The sequence below is a fragment of the Gavia stellata genome, chromosome 26 (genome assembly GCF_030936135.1).
Source record: "Gavia stellata isolate bGavSte3 chromosome 26, bGavSte3.hap2, whole genome shotgun sequence".
NCBI lineage: Eukaryota > Metazoa > Chordata > Aves > Gaviiformes > Gaviidae > Gavia > Gavia stellata.
The window spans coordinates 6456889-6481023 of record NC_082619.1 but is presented as its reverse complement, the minus strand read 5'-3'; the positions used below and the strand labels follow the sequence as shown (position 1 = coordinate 6481023).

General features: G+C 42.9%; 1 protein-coding gene across 2 annotated transcripts in view; it reads right to left on the bottom strand.

Moving 5' to 3' along the window:
* APLP2 (amyloid beta precursor like protein 2) overlaps nucleotides 1-23832 on the bottom strand; it is a 48194-nt gene extending 24362 nt beyond the window's left edge. The window contains exons 1-2 of one of the 2 annotated variants that reach the window (XM_059829781.1): nucleotides 23752-23832; nucleotides 160-333 (exon numbers count right to left, since the gene is read on the bottom strand). In XM_059829781.1, coding sequence (XP_059685764.1) covers nucleotides 160-333; nucleotides 23752-23832 — 255 coding nt within the window. Of the gene's footprint in view, nucleotides 1-159; nucleotides 334-23751 lie in introns of those variants that run through there. The other variant, XM_059829782.1, reaches the window with a different exon arrangement.
* Between the last annotated feature and the right edge of the window lie 303 nt (nucleotides 23833-24135).

Sequence of the window (24135 nt, the reverse complement as noted above, 5' to 3'; positions counted from 1 at the left end):
CCTGCTCTTCCTGGGCAGTAACACAGCAACACAGTTCAGGGAACTGAGCTAGTCAAACGCAAGTTAGTCTCCTGCACGGTTAATTTGCTACTGACCGGCTAAATAGGAATCCAATTCCTTAGCAGCAGTGAAGATTCAGGATCACACAGAAAAGCTCACCTCCTGGCAGTACTGCAGAATCTCTTCCTTTCTTCCAAAGCAGCTCTTGGTCCCGGAAGTGTCAGGTTCCCATTTCCCAGTCTGGATATTCACATGCATATTTAGCTTCCCACAGAACATGGCAATTTGAGGCTCTGCCACCGCAAACCCTGTCCCAGCATTGGCTGCCAGCGCCTGTGAAGACAAACAAAAACAAAACATGTTGATTGCTTTATCTGATTGAAAGCAGAGCAACTCAAGAACCAGAAACCCTCCGGCATCTTCTCAGAGAGCTCCCACTTAATCCAGAGATCAGTGGAGTCTTGCAAATTTATTTCGTAACCACATTCCTTAAAGCTGGTGAGCCCACACCAAGTTTTCACCAGCAAGGTGTTTGTTTTTCCAAACTATTTTTATTATTGCAACAACAGCTTACCAAAAAAAAAAACCAAGAGTAATTCACACTTAAAGGTTGTGTCCACAAAGGCTAAAACAGATGTCTGAAAAATGTAAACCAATATTTGAAGATAAATAACTAATACTAATAACTTTTGGCAGAAGCACCTCTGTGAGGTTACACACAAAGCGGGTATTGCAACTACTAATGAAGTAACTGCTTCCCACTGCAAGAATCCTGCTCAGAGTTTGAAGCCATGTGTTCCTCCTGAAATCTTCAAATATTTGGGATAGAAACACCCAAGCTTCTTGCCCAAACATACAAGTAAAGATGACTTCTGCTGAATCAGAAAAACATAGCTGCTGCAACCCACTCCTCAAAGCCTGTTGCCTCTCATTCAGTGCACTCCTATGGGTATTCGTACTGCCTGGCTTCTGATGCATATTCTGTGCACTCCCAGCCCTGCACCAGCAGACAAAAACCCGACAATCCAGACCCACATTCGGGTCAAATTGCAGACTGATCAATGAAAACAAGGTCAGGTTCCCTTTCTGAAATCTTGCTGGCTGACCAAAAGAAGAAAAAGGGGATTAAATTAAATTGCAGAGTTGGGGTTTTTCTGAAAAGACTGAGTGGATGCCGGGAGCTGAACATCCTCTCCCTGCATAACTACTAGCTGTTGTAAAAGAAAAGAAAGAGGTACGAGGCAAAAACCAGATGAACTCCCAAATCGAAGGCTCTTAAGGTGTTTAGGGGAATGAAATCCATTTCAACTACTTCAGACAAGGCAGATTAGAAACAGCAATACACAAAGGCTTCAGGGCACCACTGCCCCTAAGCCGCTTTCTTCCTGGCAGGCAGCACTACCCTAGGCCACCAGCCCTGCCTTCACATTTAACTTTTCATGCACTCAAAAATGCATACATTACTGTGGGCACTGTTCACTCCCTATTGCCTGCAGATCCCCATCAACTGACATCAATACATGTATGCTTAAAGCAAATAAAGGAGCAAGGAGAAGAATTCAAGTGGACAACCCCTGTGCGCAGCTCCTAGTTGCTGGATCTTAGGCAAAAATTAACTCCATTACAATTAGCTCATTTCTCCCCCTCCCCATTTACACACAAAACCACTGCCTGGAGATAAGACATTTCAACACTCAGAGAGTCAAGGATTGTTTAGTGCCGAACACATGGCTAGTGCTTGGGGGATAAGACCAACTCGAGACACAAAAGCATAAATTCACAACTTCAGAAAAATTATCCCTTGAGTTTTAAGAACTATTCAACTGCCCATCACTTAAGAGAAACAGTCTTATACAAGTGGCTTCTATTTACTCTAACCTTTTCACCCAACAGACGCTCACAAGAGCAAGTTTTAGTACCAATCAGAAAGTAATGAAATATTGGACTATATATAACAGATACCAGCGTCAACGTCCCAGTAACAAAATGCTTCCAAGTTCATATATACTTTCAAGTTTAGTGTAGGAACATTTGTCGTACTCTCTGTCCTAACAGAGAGAAGACAGTTAACGCGCTTCAGGTATAGGAGGACTTTTGATGAATACACTGAGGCTGGGTAACAGGGTGCAATGACTTTGATCTTTCAGAAATTAAACTGTTTAATAAACACGTCCTTCTAACAAATGCCAACTGATACCACTCAGCAAAACCTCTTGCACTGCCTTCCTCCCTGACGTATCGTTTCAGCAGAAACAGGCAAAGGTGGAACGATCCTTCATAACTCTATAAACACACACATGCAAACTTTTTAAGAGGGCCTTTTTATCTCTCTCCAAACACACACACTTTGGTACCAACAAGCACTTTCCAGAGAGCGCAAGACTTGACACGTTAAAGGAAACAATCCGTAACACAATTTTGTTTTATGACAACACTGCAACTACATCCAAGATTCCAGCTAAACCCTGAAAAGAACAAAAAGAAATGCAAGATCCAGTATGCACAAAGCATTAACCCTTGTAAGAAGAATACAGTGCATCAAAAGATAATAAAATGTATGTGTTATGAACGGTTTGGAGATCATTAGCATCGCCTGTGCTTGAAATCTGTTTTCTTCAAAGCAAACTTAACAAGTATGCAGCAAAATAAGGTAACTGCATAAGCAGGAGAGGTGCAGGCTCCATCCCGAGAGGCAGAAACATCCGTAAGTAATCCATTCGTAACAGCTCTTGCATGAGCAAAACTCCTGTTCAAACACATACCAACCTCCTGAAATCATGACCACCCGCTATTTACGTACTGATGTGAGCTCGTGTTTATTTTTGCTGTCTCTCCGGCCTGACACCTCGGCACTGTGGCAAAGGTATCATTCCTCCTCCCCGGATTGCTCACATAGTTTGCATATCAGTCGAGTGCTGTTGCCGTAGCTACCAGAACATGCTAAGCCCCAATTCACAGCTGAACAAACGAGACTAATTACTTGCTTGATTTCATCACTTTTAACCGAATGGAAGAAATCTTTTCTTGAATTGCACTGTTGAGTAAGTATCACAAGTTGACTCTTTAACCCCATGACCCGCAAGGTAAGGAGTTTTGAGTTAACGGGCTTCCATTTTTCACCACTGCCAATCCACTCCAGCCGCCAAACGCATCAGTTGTGGAACTTAGCATTTTTATCTCATCCTACCTGTAACGAGAGAATACAGCACAGCAAATGTCATCTGTATCAGTGGAAGCCACACCTTTAACGCTACTACTTAAGTAGTGAGGAAAGTCACCTGCAAGAGTTTTTTGGGACAAAGTCAAGTTTCTGTTGCTCCCCACAATTGCCTTCGGTGTACCAAAAATAAAAGCGGATCGCTCAGGCGGACGATGCCTGGAGTTAGCTAGTCTACATTCAAGCATCACTTTGCAAAAGCAGGGTTAGGGAACACGTAAACCAGCACAAAGGCGGGGATAAAGCCCTGTCCCTAGTTAAGCTCTTCGGTACTTCAGAGAATTCACCCATTCCACATTGCAGAGGGATGAACAAACTGACAGCACATTTTTCTTCGGGAATTTCCCAGCCATAAATGGAAGCAGCCGCCTCTTTAATGCTGGGGAGCAACTATTCAATCTCCTAAATCAGCAGACTGACAGCTCGGGAGGGGCAACGTACACATAATGGCAGAGAGTTCATCCAGTTGTGTACGTCCTCGGCGAATATTATTTTAGTAGCTATTACCCTACTAATACATATTCATAACATGAGAGCAAGATGAATGTTATTTGGGAAAAGATCGTTACATAAACCATTACTTTCCTCACTGGCACTTGCATTTACAAGATGTTTCATGATAAATTCCGCTCTGCCTTTTGGTATAATTCTGTAATCCAGTTTGCTTTCCAAGACCAAAGAAGTATTTGATTCCATAAACACATAAATCTCTGGTCACTTAATGTCAGTTAAATTCCTCACCCTGTCATGCAGTGCCTGATTTATGCTCCTGAAACACTGGAATTCAAACCTCCAAATCTTCTTTTTCTCTGATGGAAGTGTCTCTGCCCAAGTATCCAGTCTTTTATTTACTACTAGCCTCTTCTACTTGTGACGGCAGGTTTGATGGGTGAGCTTTACCCATCCAGGGGCCTGGGCTCTATGCTCTATAAAAGGGTCATGCCTTTTCTTCCTGCAAGTATCCATCATCTCAAAGGAGGGATGCAAGCCTAGAGAGATTATGGGCACAGCACAGCACAACGACATTCTTTAGGGAAGATTTTTTGTGAATTTAAGTCGTTTCTGCTCGCTAGTGTTCCTCTACTTCAATGCTGGGAACAACAATATATAGGAACTCCTAGCAGCTTATGTAAAGTAAAGAGTATTTGACATCTACCCCCAAAATGTATGCAATACACTGCAGTTCTGGTTCAAAAAGGCATAAAAATGAAACCCACACTCATTTTCCTTGCCTTATATTTCCACGTTCTGTTAAACCTCATCACAACATCGCTTACTGAGCATGCTGTCTATTCAGCTCCCTGTCGAACGCTACTCAGGAAAGCCTTCTGCAAGCGGATGGGGACTTCAGCCTAGAAGGGCGATTGGAGTTTCTCTTTTGTGAAAGGTTGTTGTTCATTATATTTCATGGAAGTGAGTTCCTGAGAGCCTTCCTTTATAGCACAAAGGTATCTGCAAAACGTCAAATTTAACTACATTCTGAATCTTCCGTGAGGTCAAACATTACAGTAACCTTGCCCGTCTGATCAGATTAGCCAGAACATGAGTCTTTATTCCAGCAAAACCAGAGTGGACGGGACCTTAGCAGGAAATCTTAAGATTCGCTTTTCATTTATGCTAAAATGTTGTTCTCATAGCATATTGCTTCTAAAGAAAATCTAGGAATATGCATTATAGAAAATCACAGTCTCCCAGCTAACGCGTTTGGTCCAAACATGTCAGCTACTGGGCATGTGCACTCCCTGTTGAACAAGCACGAGGAGAGACGCTGGCCCTGGTTACAGGGCAGGAGGGCTGCAAGGCTTGAGAAATACCGAGAGCCTGCTAGGAAAACTCACGCTGCTCGCGCTTGCCATCAGGCTTCCTCTGCAGCAATACATGAGCAGCCCTGGCCGGATAAAACCCTGGAAGATTAAGTTGCTTTCAAACTGAAACTCCAGCCTCTAGAATTTATAAGCTGCTGAAAAAAGCTCTAATTGTGAATTGCATTGACTTGGTGGCCAGAGAACAGAGATTAATAGCTGCTGAGGGCATTTGCTGCCTCAAAAGAAAACGCACAGCCTTTTGCAGGATTGTCTGCAGGTCCGATCAGATTTCCTGCTCCGAAGACTTATAAGTATTCCACAACTACTTGCTGCTACACTGACAAAAAATGCCAGGCGGTACTTTGAAAGATTACTTGTGCTGTTTGTTTTTAATTAAGCCAAGCCCCTCGAAAGTAATACTGCTTATTAAATCAGAATGCACATGAACCACAACCTGAGGGACTTCAGAACATGCTGTTCTACACAGTCCTTAACCAGATAAATTACGCTTCCCACCTTTACTTAAAGAAGAAAAAAAAAAAAAGACGCTTTTCTGGATTTAAAAAAAAATAAAATACATTTCCTGTTCTATCCAGAGAGCAACAGAGGGGTGTCAGCACTGCAACTCTTCCTGTACCAGTGTAATATGCACAGATATGGAGGATACAGACTGAACTTCTTCAAGACCAGTGAGGAATTCCAAGAGTTCCTTTGATACAAAAATGAGTCTTGCTACCTTATCAGCCTTCCTGTGAGCATAATCCTTGATGGCTGCCGCTTCTAAATGTGTGAGTATTCTAACTTTTCACCCTTTCCTTGGCTGAAAAATTGGCACGCACATTCGTGCAGGGACTTGACTGCTTCAAAGCCCAGCTCTACACCCCGTGTTACTGCTGCCTACACAGCTGAAGTTCACAGGTATTTCTGCTTCCATAAGGAGAGGCCAGCCCTTGGCAAAATAAAAATAAAAACCCAAGAAGAGATGTTGCAGTCACAAACTCCACCACTGCAATCTGATGTGAAGCGTTAAGCTGAAGCTTTTGGAACGAGAACAGCTGGGTTGGAATTGGAGAGCTGAGCCTTCCCGGGTCTCGACGTGCCGCACAGACTTTAAACCTAATGTTCACTGCCGTGAATCTCACCTGTGAATTAATGGTTTATGGCAAGCTAGTATTCAGGAAACCAACGCTTCAATCAAAAAGCGAGGGAAGTTGGCAGAGGGACTTCATGCACAAGAACTTCTGAACAGAATACTTAAAATTCCCCTGTTTTTGGATTTGTAACTTGTAAACATGAGCAGAGCTTTCTATTCGTGCTTCAAATTGTGTTTCACGCTTTGTTTTCCTTAGCTTCTTTTCCTGCTTTTATTCAGCAGATAGGTGGCTTGAACCCAGGAAGGCTAATGAATGCCTGACACAGCAGGCAGTAAATCTACAGACTAGTAGCTCATCCTAGCTTTATTGCTTTATTTTTTTTTAAATTGCTGATAATTACAATAATGCACATGGGCAGGGGTCCAAGACAGGAAGAATTATTGTCTGCAGGCAGATCTGGTGTGAGCTGATAATACCAGCCTGTGTTTGCTTTTGAATTTAAATGGCAGAAATCTCAGTAAAGCAGTTTTTGGCTTACTTTAACTTGCTGGAAGGGGTGGAGTTCTCATCTGCCCGTCCTTTATTGACTTTTGTGGTAGAGGATTCTGCACCAGCAGAAAACTGGAAACCAACGCAGGAGCTGCAGTGCTAGCTTGGGTGCCGTTTATATTTAGATCGCCGCTGTTTACGGCCAACATGCAGCCTTGAACACTCGGAAGTTCAGCGACAATAATCTGTGTACTTTCGTACGTGCCGACGCCATCCGTAGCGTTACAAAGAGCAAAACGTTGCTGAAGCCCGAAGCATTCCTTAGGGCTTCTGCACCTTCCTCTGCCTTTCTACAGAGAAAAGGGGAGATTTCCAAGTACCTGTGACTCACGGGCAGCCTTTCTGCCCTTGGAATTTGTACTAATGAGGTAGCAGATTATTTCCTCCTCCTCCTCTAGTTTATCATGCTCCATAAACCAAGGCTACATGAGTCATTGGGCAGATAATCGGCCTGTCAGACATTTGCACTCAGGAACTGCCACATTCAGATAGAGAAATCAACACTGCAGGCAGTGCTGGTGCGTAGCTAGTCTCAGGGAGCAGCACTCAGATTCAGTAAAGCCACGATTCAGAATAGTCTTGGCTTCCTGAAGTTGTTTGTGTAACATGGTTGCCTTCGGCATCCTCTTTTCTAAGCCCGGAGAGACAAAGTTCAGAACAACTCAGTTGGAACATTCCCTGAACAAATGTTACTGTATCCAGAACGGTGTCCTTTAAAAAAGGTTAATTGATAGGCCTCAAGCTTTCAAAACTAAAGTTTGTGTATAATGGCTGGGGCTGGAGCAGTTTACCACAAAAGCCACCCTAAAAATGTAAGGGCGAGAGAAGAGGTAGGCAGTACTATCATGCCGCTAATAATCCTTACACAGTGCACAGGTAGGTCCAAATATGCTCCATCAGCCAGGCTGCCTTCCACTCGTCACAAGGACGTCAGGAACAATTTTCACGCAAAGCATCAGACGGCTGCACTTACGGGCCCTTCCTTCCCCTCTTCAGCAAAACACAGCAACGGGGCTATTTCAAGTACCTTTTTTTATGGAGCGATTCTAAGTCATATTACAGCACACGGAGGCTAGACCTATTTATTACTGGGCTAAACTAAGGCACAAAGTCAAGTGACTTGCCTAAGGTCACCCGTCAGTGGGCTCAGCCCCGTTTAATCCTCCACCCCTCATCGCTCCAATCTGTGTCATCGTTCTGTCTTGCACAGCAAGACTAATTACTGCTTTCCCACATTAATTATTTGGGCATCTGAACCACAGAGACTCAAGATGTCTTGTTAGCTAGCCAGCAAGTGAAAACTTCAGTGCAAGTTAATGTTTTCACGCACGCTAAAGATCTACCGAAGAAAACGGCCACAGAGCAATTTTGCCTTCTTGGACAATTGGAAGGGAGATCCAAAACACAACATAGGAGAAGGGGCTATGATTTAATAGTGTTTCACCCCGATTAGGAAAAGCATTTGACTCTCCTTTCAGATCTAACTTTCATTACTGAGCTGACTGTTGATATGAACTATCACTGTTCATAGCATAAAGCCTTCACTGACAACAGCACTAATATGGAGGAGTACCTGAGATACACTATTTTGTAAGTAACTTCTCCACACGGTTCAATAGCAAGTCCTTTCCATCTTGAGGCACTTTAGCTACAGAAGAGTTAGCGAATATAATCCCTGTGGTTACCAGGATACAGAGATTCCATAATACACAGGAAAGTACATTTACAAAATCTTTCATCGCTTCAAAACAATTTGTTCAAAGCAAAAATAACTTTGGTACTACAACTCATCGCAACTCACATACATACACACACACACCACTCGTCCGCTAGCTTTCCTAGTTGGACAAAACCGGCAGAAAGGAGACCGAGGGAACAACTCATTAACGTCAGGCAAGCAAAAAACAAACCCTTACTACTGATTCAAAGTGATTTAGCATTCCGGGGGGAACAAAACCAAAAAACCTCCCGCAAAACAGCCTGAATATTTGTTTTAGAGATCTTGCGAAGCTCTCCGTGAGCTTCACAAAAAAGCCTGCAACAAAGAGACCGCTGTAGGAACCTGTGGTTACTCAGTCTAACCACGCATCTAACCACTCAAACGACTTGAGATAAAAAGGCTGCACAGATTGTGTTTTTATCTAACATGCAACTAGCCAAAAAAAAAAAGCAGGAAACTGAAAGGCGTATTTTAACAGAGCATCGAGAATTTCAAGTGGCAAGGAAAAATACCTGGAGAAAAACACAACATAAAGGAAAGATAACAAGTGAAAATGCAGTCTGCGGTGCAGTTTGGTTTTGGTTTCAACCATTCGTGAGCTCAAGCTTTACAGATGTTGTTCAGTATCACAGATCAGCTATTTGTGTGCACAGACTGCAATTGTTTTGGAACATGATAAAATACTCATTTGGTATCTTAAAGTCCTGCGATCAGGCTACACACGAACTTCTTCCCTATAGCACACAGGAAGAATTCAACAGGCATTGCTCTAAGCCTGCTGAAGCTCTGCGGGTCATACTGATCGCTTTCCATCCCCAAATTCACAATCTTCTGGGAAAAAAACCAAACACACCAACCCAAATTAATTGGTAATTCTGCTCTCCAAACAGTCCAGATGAAACTTCAAATCTGGAAGAGGAAACCATGAGGTTTTTAAGTCTTGGCTTTCCAAACCGTGCTAATGACCATCTTTTGAAAATAGGAAACCCACAGCTAAAAAGTACAGGGCTGCTTTCATCTTTGCTGCTGCTCCCAGAGCTTTGCCAAGTATATGCTGAACCAGACTAAAATTAACATGTTACCAAAAAAATTATGGAACAGCCTTGCTGTTTTCAGCATTCAAACTGAGGATATGTTTATACCTAAAACTTTTAAAGCTCTGTCAAAAGCACAGGTTAATTCTGTAAATTACAGGCCTATGAAAATAGTCAGCAGTTAGCAGATATTACCGAGAACGGGTAACTTAACTCTAGCTCTTATTAAATATATTTAGGAGATAATGCAAATTGGGATTTTAAACCAAAAACATCTCCCCACGCACCTTCCCACACACCTCCTCCTGTTATTTATTCTGAGAACTGCTTATGGCTTGTTATGGAGCATCTTTCAGGCAACACCTTAGATCATTGCTTGCAAGCAAAACAAAATCTTTTAAGTAAGAACGTTTAATGTCTAGGGGCACAGAAATCAGTGCTTAAAAACAACCTCTTTGTATTTCCTGTTTAAAGATTCCCATACTGATGTGGTAAGTTTATTCAGCTACAGTAAAAGATATTTTTTTTCTTAAATAGAAAACTTCAACGCGAACATGGCCCCAAGAAAGTTTAGTTTTCAGTTAGCTGCTCATTAGGAAAAGTTCCTACCACTCATGGCTAAAAAATAAATGCAAGAGAGTTAACTTAGCAAAACCATCCCAAATTCTCACCAAAAAAACGGGCTTTCATTTTCCTGACTGCAGTTATTTTTGATCCCAGTAAACAGCAACAGAACTGAAGAAAGGCTGCCAGTTTCCTTCCACTAATGCTGGCAATCTGGAGGCGAGCAAGCAAGCAAACACGAGCAGGATAAAGAATGACAAGCAGTTCTTACTTAAGCAGCAAAGAGGCTGAAGTGCGGGAAGACGGCTCGGAGCGACGCTTCTTACTTCCAAGAGTCAGATGGCGAAAGCTTTACTTGTTTATTTTTAAGCTTGTCTCCCAAGAGCCAAACATCTCTCAGAAGGATCCCGGTGCTATTAGCAGAATTTAGGCTCAAATCTCACAACTTCCTTCTTCCAAAGCAGAGGGTAAAAGGTGGACGATTTCTATCTATCCCCTAGAGCTCAAACACCTAGATTTAGCAGTCTGACACGAGAGAGAGGTCAAATGACGAAGAGCCTTCTGAAGTACCCCTAAAGTTTTGTCAGCAGCAGGGTCATAGAAGTGAAGGACCTCAGTAATGGCTTAATGGATTTCAAATTTTTACTCTTCTAAAGCAATCCTGACTAATTTAGTAGCATTTTAATTCTGAAGCATTAATTTATCAGCTGGGGTTTAATAGTCACAGCATTGTATCATAGCTAGGCCAGCATACTGAAACTCTAATGGATCTATTAAACAGTTTCTTTCAGGGAAGCAACAGATCTCTACTTAAGAGTAACTGCTTAATGCTATTAGAAAATTAAGTAGTAATTTATAGCACGGACTAAAGCTGGCTAGGTTCAGATCCCCTCTACTGATTTTGCTCATCCAGAAAATAAAACTAGTTCAACAGAAGCTAGCCTAAAACCTCAAGTATTTCAGGGGTATCACTGCATAACAGTTAACCGGCTTTGTACGTTGCACAAACACACACGATTTTCACATGCTGAGCTTTACAGCTCTTCAGTCTATTGAGCTGTATCAGATTGTGTAGCACTGCACAGAAATAAAACAGGAGAACTGATTTTTATCTTTCATAAAATGATATTTCAACTCCTTAGCAATTTCCTCCGGGTTTCAGTGGGAAGAATGAACTCTGTGCACACTGATACTTATTTCCTTGAGGTTTCCTTAAGCATTTTCTGGAAATTTTCAAGGTAGGAGATAGAAAGCAGCACCGCCTTCTTTTCCATCTACTTAGTTGAGCTACAGTTGAACATTAGATTAGGGGAAGAAGTTATATACTGCAGGTCCATACACCTGATGGTCAGTTCTTTGACGAGTTTTAAGAAATGTGACACTTCAGTAAGGGCTTTGAAGCACAAAACCATCATGAGCTGAAAGCTTTATTACAAACGTGGAAGCAAAAACTGCCTGTTCTGCAACAGCGAGAGAAATTGCTCTTTGAAAAAGAGCAGGCAGAACAGTTTTAGACAATCTAGTTATGCCTTAAAGAGGCTGTACACACCGAGAACTTCCATCACCTCAAGAGAAATTACTCTTCAAGGTCTCTGAAAGGTACTACTATTTTTTATTTTTTTTAAAACCCTTTGTCCAGGCTGTCCATTTTAGCAGCTTTTTTTTTTTTTGCCTGAAGCCTTGGTATTCTCCAGCTGGAGGAACAGTAAAGAAAAACTTCAAGATATGTTATTTTGAACACAAGGATTCCAAACAATTCTTTATTTTTCTGTTTGGAAAAGGCTATCAGACAGGAGAAGAGGAGGACTACTTATTTTTTCCTCAGAGAAGCTTTTCTGCCTGCTCAGATGCTCCTGTCCTACGTGATACACACTTGAGTGAGAAAGAAATAAATGGTCAGCCATGACAAACAAGTTTTACTTTCCTTGACCTTACAAGCAGATATGGACAGCAATGGAAATGCTGACTTAACATGTAAATCCCATCACTAGGACAGTGATCGGAGGGTAGATTGATTTGCTTATTGATGCAATAGGCCACTCACCATTTTCCTAGCCATAGGCTGAGTAGTTTCAATAGAGCTTTCTCAAAGTCAAAGGATAAAAATGTTGCGTGAAGTTCAAAGCCCAGGGAGCGGTGGTTTTGTTTTTCACTAGTTGACTTCAGACATGGTCCACTAAGGCCTTTTATTAATTTAGAAACACGGCTGTGTATGCATCTCAGCTGCAAATATTAAACCTCGCCAGAATCTGGCAAATCACTGTTGCGGATTAGCCCTATAGAATATATTCAGATGTCTCACATCCTAACAGATCAGCAGCCGAGAAAGCCGTGTTGAAAATATAGCTTGATGATGCAATAGCACGAGACAGCTAGAAACGTATCTCATTCTCATATCCTTGTTTTGGACATCTTAAAATAAATAAATAAATAATTGAGAGCCCAAACGAGCTCCTTAACAGACTACGTCTTAATTATCTTTGAGGCTGCCTCTTCCTGCACAATCCGTAGCTAGCCTAGACAGCAGCAATACCAGTACTAGATGAATTTGTGTTATGAGGCTAGGAACATTTAGAAGACTCGGAGAATATTGCACTGAGAATTTTTATATCTGATTGTAGTAACAGTTTGAGGAGGAAAACAGTTAGGTAACAGGCACAAAATGAATTCACATGGGTCAAGGGTGTGTGGCAATTCTAAAGCTTGGACAGCAAAGACAAATGGACTAACTATCCACTCACACGATTCATTAGAGGTTGCCTGTATTTTCATAGTTGTAGCTATCAATGAAAGGCATATGAATATTTGCCCAGAGAGGTGGGAATAATAAGAACAGTGCTCTGCTTTGGGGCCACTATTTGTTCCCAAAGTTAAATTCTCACCGCTACAAGAAGTATCCTAACAAATACCACTAAGCGCACAATTTTAAGTTTCACTCGGGAGCCAAGGTGCTGCAGAGGGGACCAACTATCCATTCACACACAGAAGAGAAAATAAAAGCAAGAAAGTGTGTCTGCAGACAACAATAGGCTGAGCGTTTCCATACCCAAACTCAGCCCCAGTTTCATTTTTCTGCAATATGAGCATTTGAAATTTGGCTCGAGATAAAGATGTTCACATCCTGATGCATTCCAACAGATTGTACCACTCCAGCATGTTCAGTCTGTCTGTATCTTTATTTTGTACTTTACATAACATGTGGTGTATTTTGCAGCTTAATGACTATTTTAATCCTCTTCATCACTGAGGAACGTCATCCTAGATGTGATGTGGACGCATATTGTTAGATGGATGCTGCTCAGAGATGTATTTGAAGAGATACTCCAAAGCACAGAAGTCATTCCAAGGCAAATATTACAAAACAAAATTTACTTGATCTGGAGTATTTAAAGCTAACTGCTATAAACAGTAAAAATCTACCAGTCCCTTTTATGGCACAAGAAGTAGCTTACAGGCAGGTCAGTAGCATCCTCTTAAAAAAAAAAAATTAGTAACTACATAAGTGGCAATGCATCTCAAAGTCAACACCAGGGGAAGAGCTGCTGAAAGTTTAGCTACAAACAGCTGTGCACATTAAGCCCATCTTAGATGGTTAACTCGGCTGCCAGCTGTGGCTAAACATTTGTTATGCCCTCAGTTATACGATCAAAATAAATTTAATAACCACAGACTATTAAATAAAATAACAGAACAGTGTGAGTAAAGCTACCAGCCACTTACACGATGCGGAATAACGATTTAACTTTTGGCAAAAGTCTTTAAAGATAGCGACAGGAAACACGAAAAGCCACATTGAAACCAAGGACAGCAAGGCAAATGAAGTCAAGTCATCTTTGCTTCTGCCTGAAGCTAAAGGCCATTTTGAGTCTTAGAAAGCAGTGCTCCTCACTTCTTCTCTTCTACAGTATAGATGAAGCTTGCAGCCCAAAGTTTTGTGGGCATCTTCATAATATTCTTCTCTGGAGCAACCAGTTTAGCTGTTTGCATACACGCAACTAAGAAGTATGACACTGGCCGTTTCAGAACAGTAATGCTCTTGAAATACATCAGCATCTATTACAAAAGGACTACAATGATGCATTCTAGTCAGTGCCCTGCAATGAAAGAGGGAATTAGCATGCTATAGATGCCCTGCGGAAAACCTCCCATACGGGTATACTTTGAAAAGTATTCTTCTCATCACACTAATTCCCATGTGAAGCAAGTTGCAAAAGCTTGCTCAACATAATTGAGCGCAACAAATCCATCCAAACCTAGGAATTTCAGCCTCAACTTCAAATTGCCTTTTGTCTGTATTGCGGATTTTACATTCAAGCAAATCTGAAACAAGATTTCCTGTCATCTTAACAACCTCGCTACGTTAGGAATCCAGCTCTTCACGTTAGTCTTTCCTTGGAGCCACGTTGCTGAGCAAAGCATCTGGTGGACAGGGAGAGAAGGCAAAAGGACTTCGAGGTGATCGGCTGGTTGATGCTTATTTCTTTGTCTCAACCTGAGAAACGAAGACATTCTGAAGCAAGATGAAGGATTAATTTATCTAAAACACTATGTATAAAACACAGTACTATGGATTCAAATGTGATTAGTGTAAGTTCTTATTCGCAAACTCAAACATACCTTGTACATGCATACAACAAAAAGACCGATAAAAACAAGAGCATAAGCGTTTAGCCAGAAGGTGAGGGACCTAAGCAAATCACAAGCTGTGATTCAGACCATAAAGCCAGCTGCGGACAACGCAGGGATACAGCAGCGCAAAATATTACATTGCATCAAGCCTGCACTCTGGCAGGCCATTCATCTCCTGCCTTTGTTATTGGTAAATTGCTTCCGAGAAAGCGGCTGTTGCCCTAAACAGAATATGCACATACTGACTAGCTTTGTTGCAGAGCAAGTATTGATGCAATTTGAACAAGACAGCATTTATCAGGAGTGACGGGGGCAGGAATGCTTTTTCCCCTGTTTTTAAAGCCTCCCGTGAGTCTCTTTTTCTGTGACAGGATGCTCTGTCCCAGGCCCAAGCTTCACACATCCACAGGAACACCCCAACTTCATTCCATAACCCCCATCGAGAATCCACCCGGCCTCTTCTGGGGTCTGGCTCTTGCCCAGGTAGGTCCGTGGCACCGTGTACATTCATGTCCGAAGGCTGAGCTCTAATACGCCAATACGTCACAAACACAAAAGCCCAACTTTTTTGGCTGGCTATCAAGAAAAGAAACCCTTCTCCACTGCTTGACATTTCCAGTGCTGGGGCTACGAGGCTCTACTTAAAGACTCTGGAAATGAAGCAGTTATTTGAAACCCTGCAACACAAAACTACTTAGAGGCACTTAATCTTATTCCAACAGTCCAAATGGGAGCTGCGAGCATCCTGCTCCGTTCAAGAGTAATAACTGGTTTCCACTATAATGTGCACCCTCAACAATTTCTCAGTTTTCCTTTTTCCTGACAGGCAGCAACATTAAAGTACATGCATGAGCACTGCCATATCCTACACTTGAGAATCAATCTTTGGCCAAGACCGTTACACAGGCTAATGTGCTTAGCTTGGATCCTGAGACTATTTCATTCTTTAGGGTTTCTAAACGCGTATGTGATCTTGCTGTGTAAAACGAACGAGACATCAAATTCAATTTTTTCAGCAAGAGCTTTGATAAATTATGCAAGGAAAGACTCACGTTCAACTGCCGTTATACTTACTGGGAACTCAAACCACAGGTTTGAATCAACATTTTGCATTTAATCTTTTGAGAGGAATACTTAGCAGATTAAAGCAAATCTGCCCCTCTCTATTTCAGGCCACAATTATTGTTAAGACTACCAGCGTAAGAAGTCAACCAGCGTCCGGTGATAGTGAATTATACTAATTCATGCAGATTCCTCTAGGACCATTTTTGGCAAGTTACTAGTCCCAATATTAATGGGAAAAGATTAAACACTGATAAAAAACCCCTACTATTTAACTTTGACCTGGAAACGTGTCACACCAAGTCCAAAAACCATATAGAGAATTCGGTGATTAAAAGCTTTATGCTGGAGGTTACCACACGTCTAAGCAGAGACCAGCTTCTGTTGTGAATATGCAATCCAAATCCGCTTGAAATGTAACATGAGTGCATAACGTTTATTGTAACAGATGGTATCAGTAAGATTTTTCTTTCTTTTTGTTGCTGTCACTTCACACTAAGCAATGACATCATAACTCGTGGGATTCATCAACCCAAAATCCAAAAAGAAAGGGACAAAGCTTTTGGCAGGGAGCTGGAGCTAAAAAAAAACAACCATAAGAGCCTTTAAAGAAAAGCCCAAAGATTAAAAATGCAAATGTTTGGCTTTTGATTTAAGCATCTCAGTACTGAAGTCAGCATAGGACAACTCCTGCAAAATACCAAGTAGTTTACCAAACCGATGTTTCATCTTTGCAACAACATCATCAGAAGACAATTTTCGAGGTCTCCTCACTGACTATTTTAGTGCTTTGAGGTGGCAGATTAAAGAACCCAAGCACAGCAGCTGTGTGAGAAAATGCAAGACCCTGTGATAGCAGAGAGTTAACAGAATAATAAAACTGTCTACTACAAGAATTAAAAAGCCCAAAACACTGACCAACACCTCAGAACGTATCAGACATTTGAAAATATAACCTAAGGAGCAAATATTTGTTGGAGGAAAAAAGACCTAATCGAGTAAAGGAACTGTCAAGGTTAAACACTACGTTTTATTTAAACATGACGTCGTCAGTAAGGAGACTTCTTAAACGGAAACCTCACCAAGTATCAACCTGCTGGTACAGTAAAGAGGAACTATGGCCCCAGCCATATCTGTGTGCTTGCCTGTATCTGTCTGTCTCTCTCTCTGTCCTTGACCTGAATCAAAATATACTTTTGACTGTTCTAATTTTGTTAGAGAGAAGCTTACTCTATGAAATTACTTAAATGCATCTCTGTCACTGAGCCAAAGCCTGGAATCCGAGTGCTGAAGCACAGTTATCATGCACGCTGCACCTTTGCATGATACCATGTATTAGTCACATCGTAAATAGTCGAGGTGAACCATAACGCTACTGATGACTCAGTGCCTTACCCCGGAGCTAAGACACAGGAAACTTTACCGAGACAAGCGGGAAAGAAGAGTCAGCTCCCACCTTCTGTATTTTTTGGGGTTTTTTTTCAGGCTGCATCTACGTATTGCTGGCAATTTTTAAGCCCTTCATATTTGGTGACTTGAAAAACTTGAACTCATCAAGTCATCATTTCGTAAGGATTTTCAGTTAGTCTCAAAACACAGAAAAGCCATCCGAGCCAAACAACTATTGACTCCGACTCCTCTGTAAACTTCTCTGAAGCTCACCCACTGCACAGAATAACAACTTCAGACCCCGCTTCATAAACCAAAAGCCTTGCCTAGCCACAGCAACCTGCCATACTGCTCGCCTGTGCAGGAAATCCTAGTAGTCAAAATAACTGGTGAAACTTTCAAAGGTTCAGAAGAGGAATCCCCCAGAAAGGTACCCGCAAAGAAGATTAAATTAAACTCTGTAGCCAGACACTGTTCAGCAGGCTTGAGAGCTAAGACTTCCCTCAAAGCATTGCTAAGAGATGTTACTGCAAGGCCTAACATAATCGTCTTTAGAAAAAAAATCTGCAAGGAAAAAAAACACCTCAAGCAAAGCCATTATCCTTGCCCTCAGCACACTAACATCGCAATAGCCCAACAACAGCAGCAGTCCTCACAGACTATTGTGCCAGTTTGGCCAGGAGAGATCAAGTCTTGATCTCTAAAACAGATGAAGAAATACATACGTACACGTTCAGGGACCAGCTCTGCCTGTAACAGAACACAAAAGACTTTCTGGACCATGCCTCATCCATCAGTTCACTCCCTTACAAAACACAGAGAACCAAGACGTGACGTGACTTTCCTTTGTCGCCAGTGAAAATGGCAAGTGAAATAAAACATCGAATGCCACGGAGAGCGGCAACATTTGACTGCATGCTAGTTAAGAGTGACTAGCAGGCTGCTGAAGATATAAACCAAAATGAAGGTCTGCAATGTATACATTTGTACAAGAACATGATCATGGCTGACAGCATGAAATATGACAACAAAGCGTTAGAACTAAATTTAATACATATATGGGTCGATCTCTCAAAAATAATGAATGTATTCTTTTCCCCACTGGCTGTACACAAAACATCCGCTATAATACTTCCAAATGAAGTGCTGGTAAGCAGCTTAGCTGCATGGGTCTGATCAGGTGGACACCTGATTACATAAAGCCAAGCAAGCTATGTTTTGCTGCTAGAAAGATTAGTTTAACACCATTTGCACAACATTAGTATTTTGATCATTCATCTCAAGTTGGAAATTAAACTTTTACAAAGACACAAACCCAATCAGACCGTGGAGCAAGCATTAGAACGTATCGACCATTTAAAAGCCGCGCTAGAAGGTGAATTTGACTTCTATCTTCTTTTGCATGTGGATTTTCCATGTTCTCGCGTGAGGTAGTAGAGCTTCAAGAAAGCGCAGTCAGGGATATATATTTAACTCCAACTGAGAAAGCAGATGGGGGTGAAGGTAGTAAATCTAGCGCTGAACAAGTTAAAAAAAAGTGTTATCCACACGCAAGATCTACATGCGGAGTATATCCCTGCCTACAGTTGCAGGGATTCATAAATTAAAAGAAGTGCAAATCTAACGTTAAGAAATTACTCTAAAAAAACCCCAGCCAAACTATTTTCTCCCGAAAACCACATTTCCTTGTGCACTGCCACTCAGAAGCGAAGGTTCATTTGTTTCTTTCCCCTTAGCACCCAACCTGAAGTACAGCCTGCCCTATTTACATCACAGTAGTAACAGGCTGAAGTTACCTTTTAGCCTGTTGTATCTAATGAGGAGCCATCAGCTCTCCTGAACCAGAGGAAAGAAAGAAGTATGCCATTTTGGTCAACCCACGATAAAGAGAAACCTGACAAATCACTCTGCTCGTGCCTTCCTTCTTACTGCTTTTCAATTCACGCTAGTAAGCATACAATAAATATATATATATGGAAGAGTTACTTTGAGACTTCGCACGACATTGTCAATCCATTTCCTCTCCCCACAAACCTGAGACTTACTGGCACCGACAGCAAAATGCTGAAAATTAAAATATTGGTATGGAAAGTACAAAATTAATCTAGTCAAAGTGCCCTAAGGGCCCCATTTAAGGTAAACAGTATGGTGAAACCCGTGATAGGATATGCCATTTGCCCGTGACAAACTTGCTGCTAGTAGAGAAAGTGGAGCATGCCCATTATGGGTGTAGACAACACTTTTGGAGAAAAAAGGGGCAATCTTGCAAGTTGAAGTACAGTTCCGAATTAGAAGCCTTACCAGAATGGTTTCCAGGTCATTGCAAGTATTTGAAGCATTCCAATTAAGAGCGAGCATCATCTTAAATTAACAACATATTTCAGAGGTGCTGACTGCATGAACTAAAAAAAAAAAAAAAATCAATGACACTAAGTTTTACGGCACATAAATAGCATGAGAGCAAGCATCTGAAGGATTACGCCAACTTAGAAAACCTAAGTAGTTAACGAGGAGTCTGAAATGCCAAAGTGTAGAACCGGAGGTAAAGGCTTTGTTGATCTAACAAGAAAGAGATAGTCAGGGATGGTGTATTTCTCTTCTATTTTCAACTGAAGAACAAGGTTATGGTTTAAGTACATTTGTAGAAGCAGATGCCGCAGTCAAAATAACTCATGTTTACAAGATTGAGTCCATACGCCTCCAAAAGACACACACGTGGGGAAAAAAGCAAAGGCAGAATTTTTACAAGCAACATCTAGAGAGAAGCCTAACTGGCATAGAGAACACAGCCAGTGCATTAATCCTTCCTTGCACTATAAGGTGCTGAAGGAGGAGCAGTATGTACTAACAAAGCTCACATCCAGCTAAAGCCGCCCACAGAATAGGTTTTGAATAACTCTCAGGCAATGCAACAAACATATTAACAAAAAAATCATCTAATCCCTCGTAGAGATATTAATGCCTAAATAACATTTAAGAGAAAATTTCGCATGTGAAACAAGGAGAGCTGAAGGCCTCCTCCAAAGAGCAGAGCTTACCTTCCCGTGGCATTCTACAATGCAGCAGAAATGCCAGAGCCTCTCTGCAGTATCAGATGTCCATCCGATTTGCTTTATTTCCTCACATGTATCCCTGCTTCAGAGCAGCTTTTGCTCAGGCTCCGAAGAGACATTGCGTATAATCACTTTCATATTAAAGTATATTTCCTAACACTTACTGGGAAGTGAAGTTGTAGGAACTGAAAGCAAACTAAAAAGGCCACACGCTCAAGGCTGGAATTTTACTGAGCTGTTTCTACTCAGGACTTCAACACAGAAGTGGAAATTTCCCCTAGGTGGAGTTCTTTGTTCAATGCAGCAGGCAATTAGAAGTCCCTAAGGTCTGCAGAAATGGCACAAGACTGATATTTTTGTCAGTGAGAATTTAAGCATACAATACAAAAATAATAACATGAAATGCACAATTCTGCTGCAAAACACACCGTTGTTTTTTCTCACCCCAAATCCTGGTAACTTGAAACAGAGGGGTAACAGACATAAGCATTCTAGGTAGCTTTGGAAAAAGACCACTAAAGCCAAACGTGATTAAAAAAAGCAGTATCAAGTCTGCATCGCCTCAGATTTGATTATACAAAAAGGTCAAGTGATAAAAGAGAAACTTTGCATCTTTAAAGGCCTTGAGGGCACAGCAGAAGTAGTTTATCACTGGAATACAGATCAAATTAGAATAGATTTATTTTCTTTTTCCAGTTGGCATCAATGCCCTATTTGAAGTTCTTGGGGACTTCACAAGCAAAACACAGTAGTCACTGAATTCAGACACAACCCTGGGACACATGTTACTATGTAAAGAAAAACGTTAATTGCTGGGTATCGATGATTTCTCTAAGCTTTTCTATTCAAATTCCTTTGGAAGAGAGATCATCAAAGGTTATCTGCCATCAACACGCGATGATCTGAAAGGGAGACTGACTGTCACCAACAACAAGCCCTTGGGAACGCCCTGTTCAAAGGTTCACATACCAATAATTTAAAAAAAAAAATATATATATATCTGCCACTCCCCTTCCTCTGTGCAGGAAAGAAAGAAAAACAAATTGTAGTCGATAAGAAGATTACCGGGTGGTCTAGGGACAGGGACTGGTAGCTAAGATAATCAAGCGAAAGAAAATCCACCTAATGGGACCGTGCCAATCCAACTAAACTAATAATTGCAGACATTGCTACGCATTTTCCTTACTCCAGTACACTCTCAAACGTCACCTTTATCACAACAAAAAAATAAATCAATCTCTTGCATATTTTTCATCCCATTACCTGATATCGTTCAATAACAATCAGAGTATAAAAACCAAATAACCATTTTGCTTCCTAAGCTCTGCATCAAGATACTATTCTTGAGAAAAATCTGGCAGCAATAGACTCGAGAGCTGCAGTCCCCCACAGACAAGACAATGGCAGAGGGCGCAGCAAAAATCGGAATTAAAATGCCACAGTTGACATTTTGTGTCAGCAGATTAAGGTGGCTGCCGTGCCTTCAGAGGATGCAAATTCTGCTGCAGGCATGGCTGAACAGATCCAAGAGGCACCGAGGACAGCCTGGTGCACTAACATAACCCCACCTCGTACCGACTCCTGTCAGCGAAGACTAGGCTGCCGCAGGTGAGGAGCCAAGCCACAGCCTCTAAATCCAACCCGATCCTCTGCGAAAGAATGAGGCAGAAACGGTTTCACTTTAATCCTTCTCAAAGAGGTCAACGCCCCCATTCTCTGGGGTTGCAAGCCCCTCCTGGGGTGCCGAGCCGCGACACTGCTGCTCTCCCTTCTGTGCCAAACCCTTCGCCAATCCGGTGACTGGCGAATCCTGGGTTCTGCTTCATGAGACGGACACGAGGCTTCGGAATAAAACGACAGCTAGATTTGTTTTCCAGCTTGGCGTTTCGTAGCACATGTCCATAAGCAGCAGCTTCCAGAAGGGATGTGCACAGCAGCCGAATTTGTCTCGGATATGACAGAGGAAGTACCCTACAGCTGGAGGAGTTTCCAGACAGGTGCAAGAGATCGGATTTAACGCGGCCACCGCGGAGCCGCCGGGACAGTCCCCTACCACCCAGGCAACGCCAAGTAACCCGACCTTGGCATTAGCTGGACTCCCTCCGAGCAGCTCTACCCAGCCTGAAGTTATCTTTCCCGCAAGACAACCGCCGCACAAGTTTTTCCAGAGACAACTGTCGCCACGTTCCATTGATTTATAGAAATTTAACAGAACTGGTACAAAGTAGGTGGAATACTATTCCTCAATAGCGGCTGAATAAGCAAAAGTCACTGACTAGACTAACTTCACACGACACATAATAAAAATATTTAAGAACCGTGCTTACTGCCAGTTACTAATAACCACCAGCTTAGGGCTTCCGATTTTTGCATCACGCTGAGGTCAATGTTCTGCTTCACCAAGCTTGCTAAATTTTACTGTAAACTGTCAAATCAAGCCATTCACAAGTAGCCACAAGCCTGTTCTTTATCCATCCCTAAATAATCCAGAACCTATACAAGACGGATGTAGCTATTTTGCATTTCCAAACAACATTCAGGCGCAGATTATTAAACTCTATTTATGCGCCACGTTTGAAGCTCAGCAGGTACTTTGCTCTCTGTCTTGCCGTTTCTCTCTAATAGATGGGTTACGGTGGGATGGTTTTAAATCGACAAGGGTTTTTTTCCTATCCCTCTTGTCGTTTAGACAGCTAGATTACACGAAGTTTTTGGGTTTAGAGATAAAGTTAGAATTTCCCTCCTCCAATTACTTTCATATATAGAGATACAAATGTAACATATATTCTCATATATACACGTGTATGTGTATATATTATATATAGGAACTGCGGCATCTAAGCCATTTTATATCAAACGCACACCCTTTACACTTGGCTGAAGCATCCCTGCCGAAAGATAAGGCAACAGTTCAAACCCGAAGATTTATTCGGGGTCTATCAAGCCGATAGCAACCAAATGGATTCGTTTAACCGAGGCTTTTCTCTACGAAATTGACCTCTAATACTCTTCTAAGCTTCTAGACCAATCTGAAGCTCACAGTTCTTGCTACCGTGCCAAGAATGCAGAGGTCACTTCTCAAAAAAAAACCCAAAACCAACAAAAACCCAAAGCATCCCAGTGACACGAAGCTGCTAAACCATGCGATCTTTGGCCAGATAAGAGGCCGGAGGTATCTGGTTGGAGCGCTTTCCTGAGGACAAGGGGAAAAACACGAACTCATCACCGCCTAGCCCCAGAAGGTCTTACAGAAGCTGGTCAACCTCCAGCTCCTTCCGTGGAAGCAGAGACACCTTGAACACGCCACTTATCTCCCGCCTTCACCACCGCAGCCCAGGTGCAGGCTGACCCCGGGCGATAACGCAGCCCCCCCCCCCCCCGCGCTAACTCGCCGCCCGGGCGGGGAAAACATCCCGGTAAGATGGCGAGAAAGTCCCACCTCGGCCGCGCCGAAGCCCCGTTTCCCCACGGCCTCTCCTCCACCTTCAGCCGCCGCCAGACGATGCCCGGCCCCTCTGCCCCGGTACCCCCCCGGGGGAGCCCGCTCGGAGCGGGGCCGCACCCGCTGCCCCAGCCGCCTGAGGAGAAGGGCTGAGGCACGGAGCCCCCAACGGCCGCCGCCGGCCCCTACCCACCTCGATGTAGCCGGCGAGCGTGGCGGCGGGGGCGGCGAGCCCCAGGAGGAGCAGGAGGGGAAAGCGCAGCGCGGAGCCCATCGCCGCCACCATCGTCCGCCGCCGCCCAAGCGCTACTGCGGCCTCAGCGCCCCCCTCGGCGGCGCGTCGGGAACCGCCTCGCGAGGCCCCGCCCCGTCCCGTCGCCCTACCCTATCGCGGGGATGGGGAGGAGTGACGTCCCGCAGCCCCCGGCTGGCGGCCAATCGCCGCGCCGCCAAGGCAGGCCGCCCCTGCTCCCGGGTGAGTAAGGACGTCTGAGCGAAGGAGCCACGCCCACCTTCCCCGCTACCAGCCAATAGGAGGCGGCGCGGGGGCAAGCTGCCCCGCCCACGGGCGCGAACA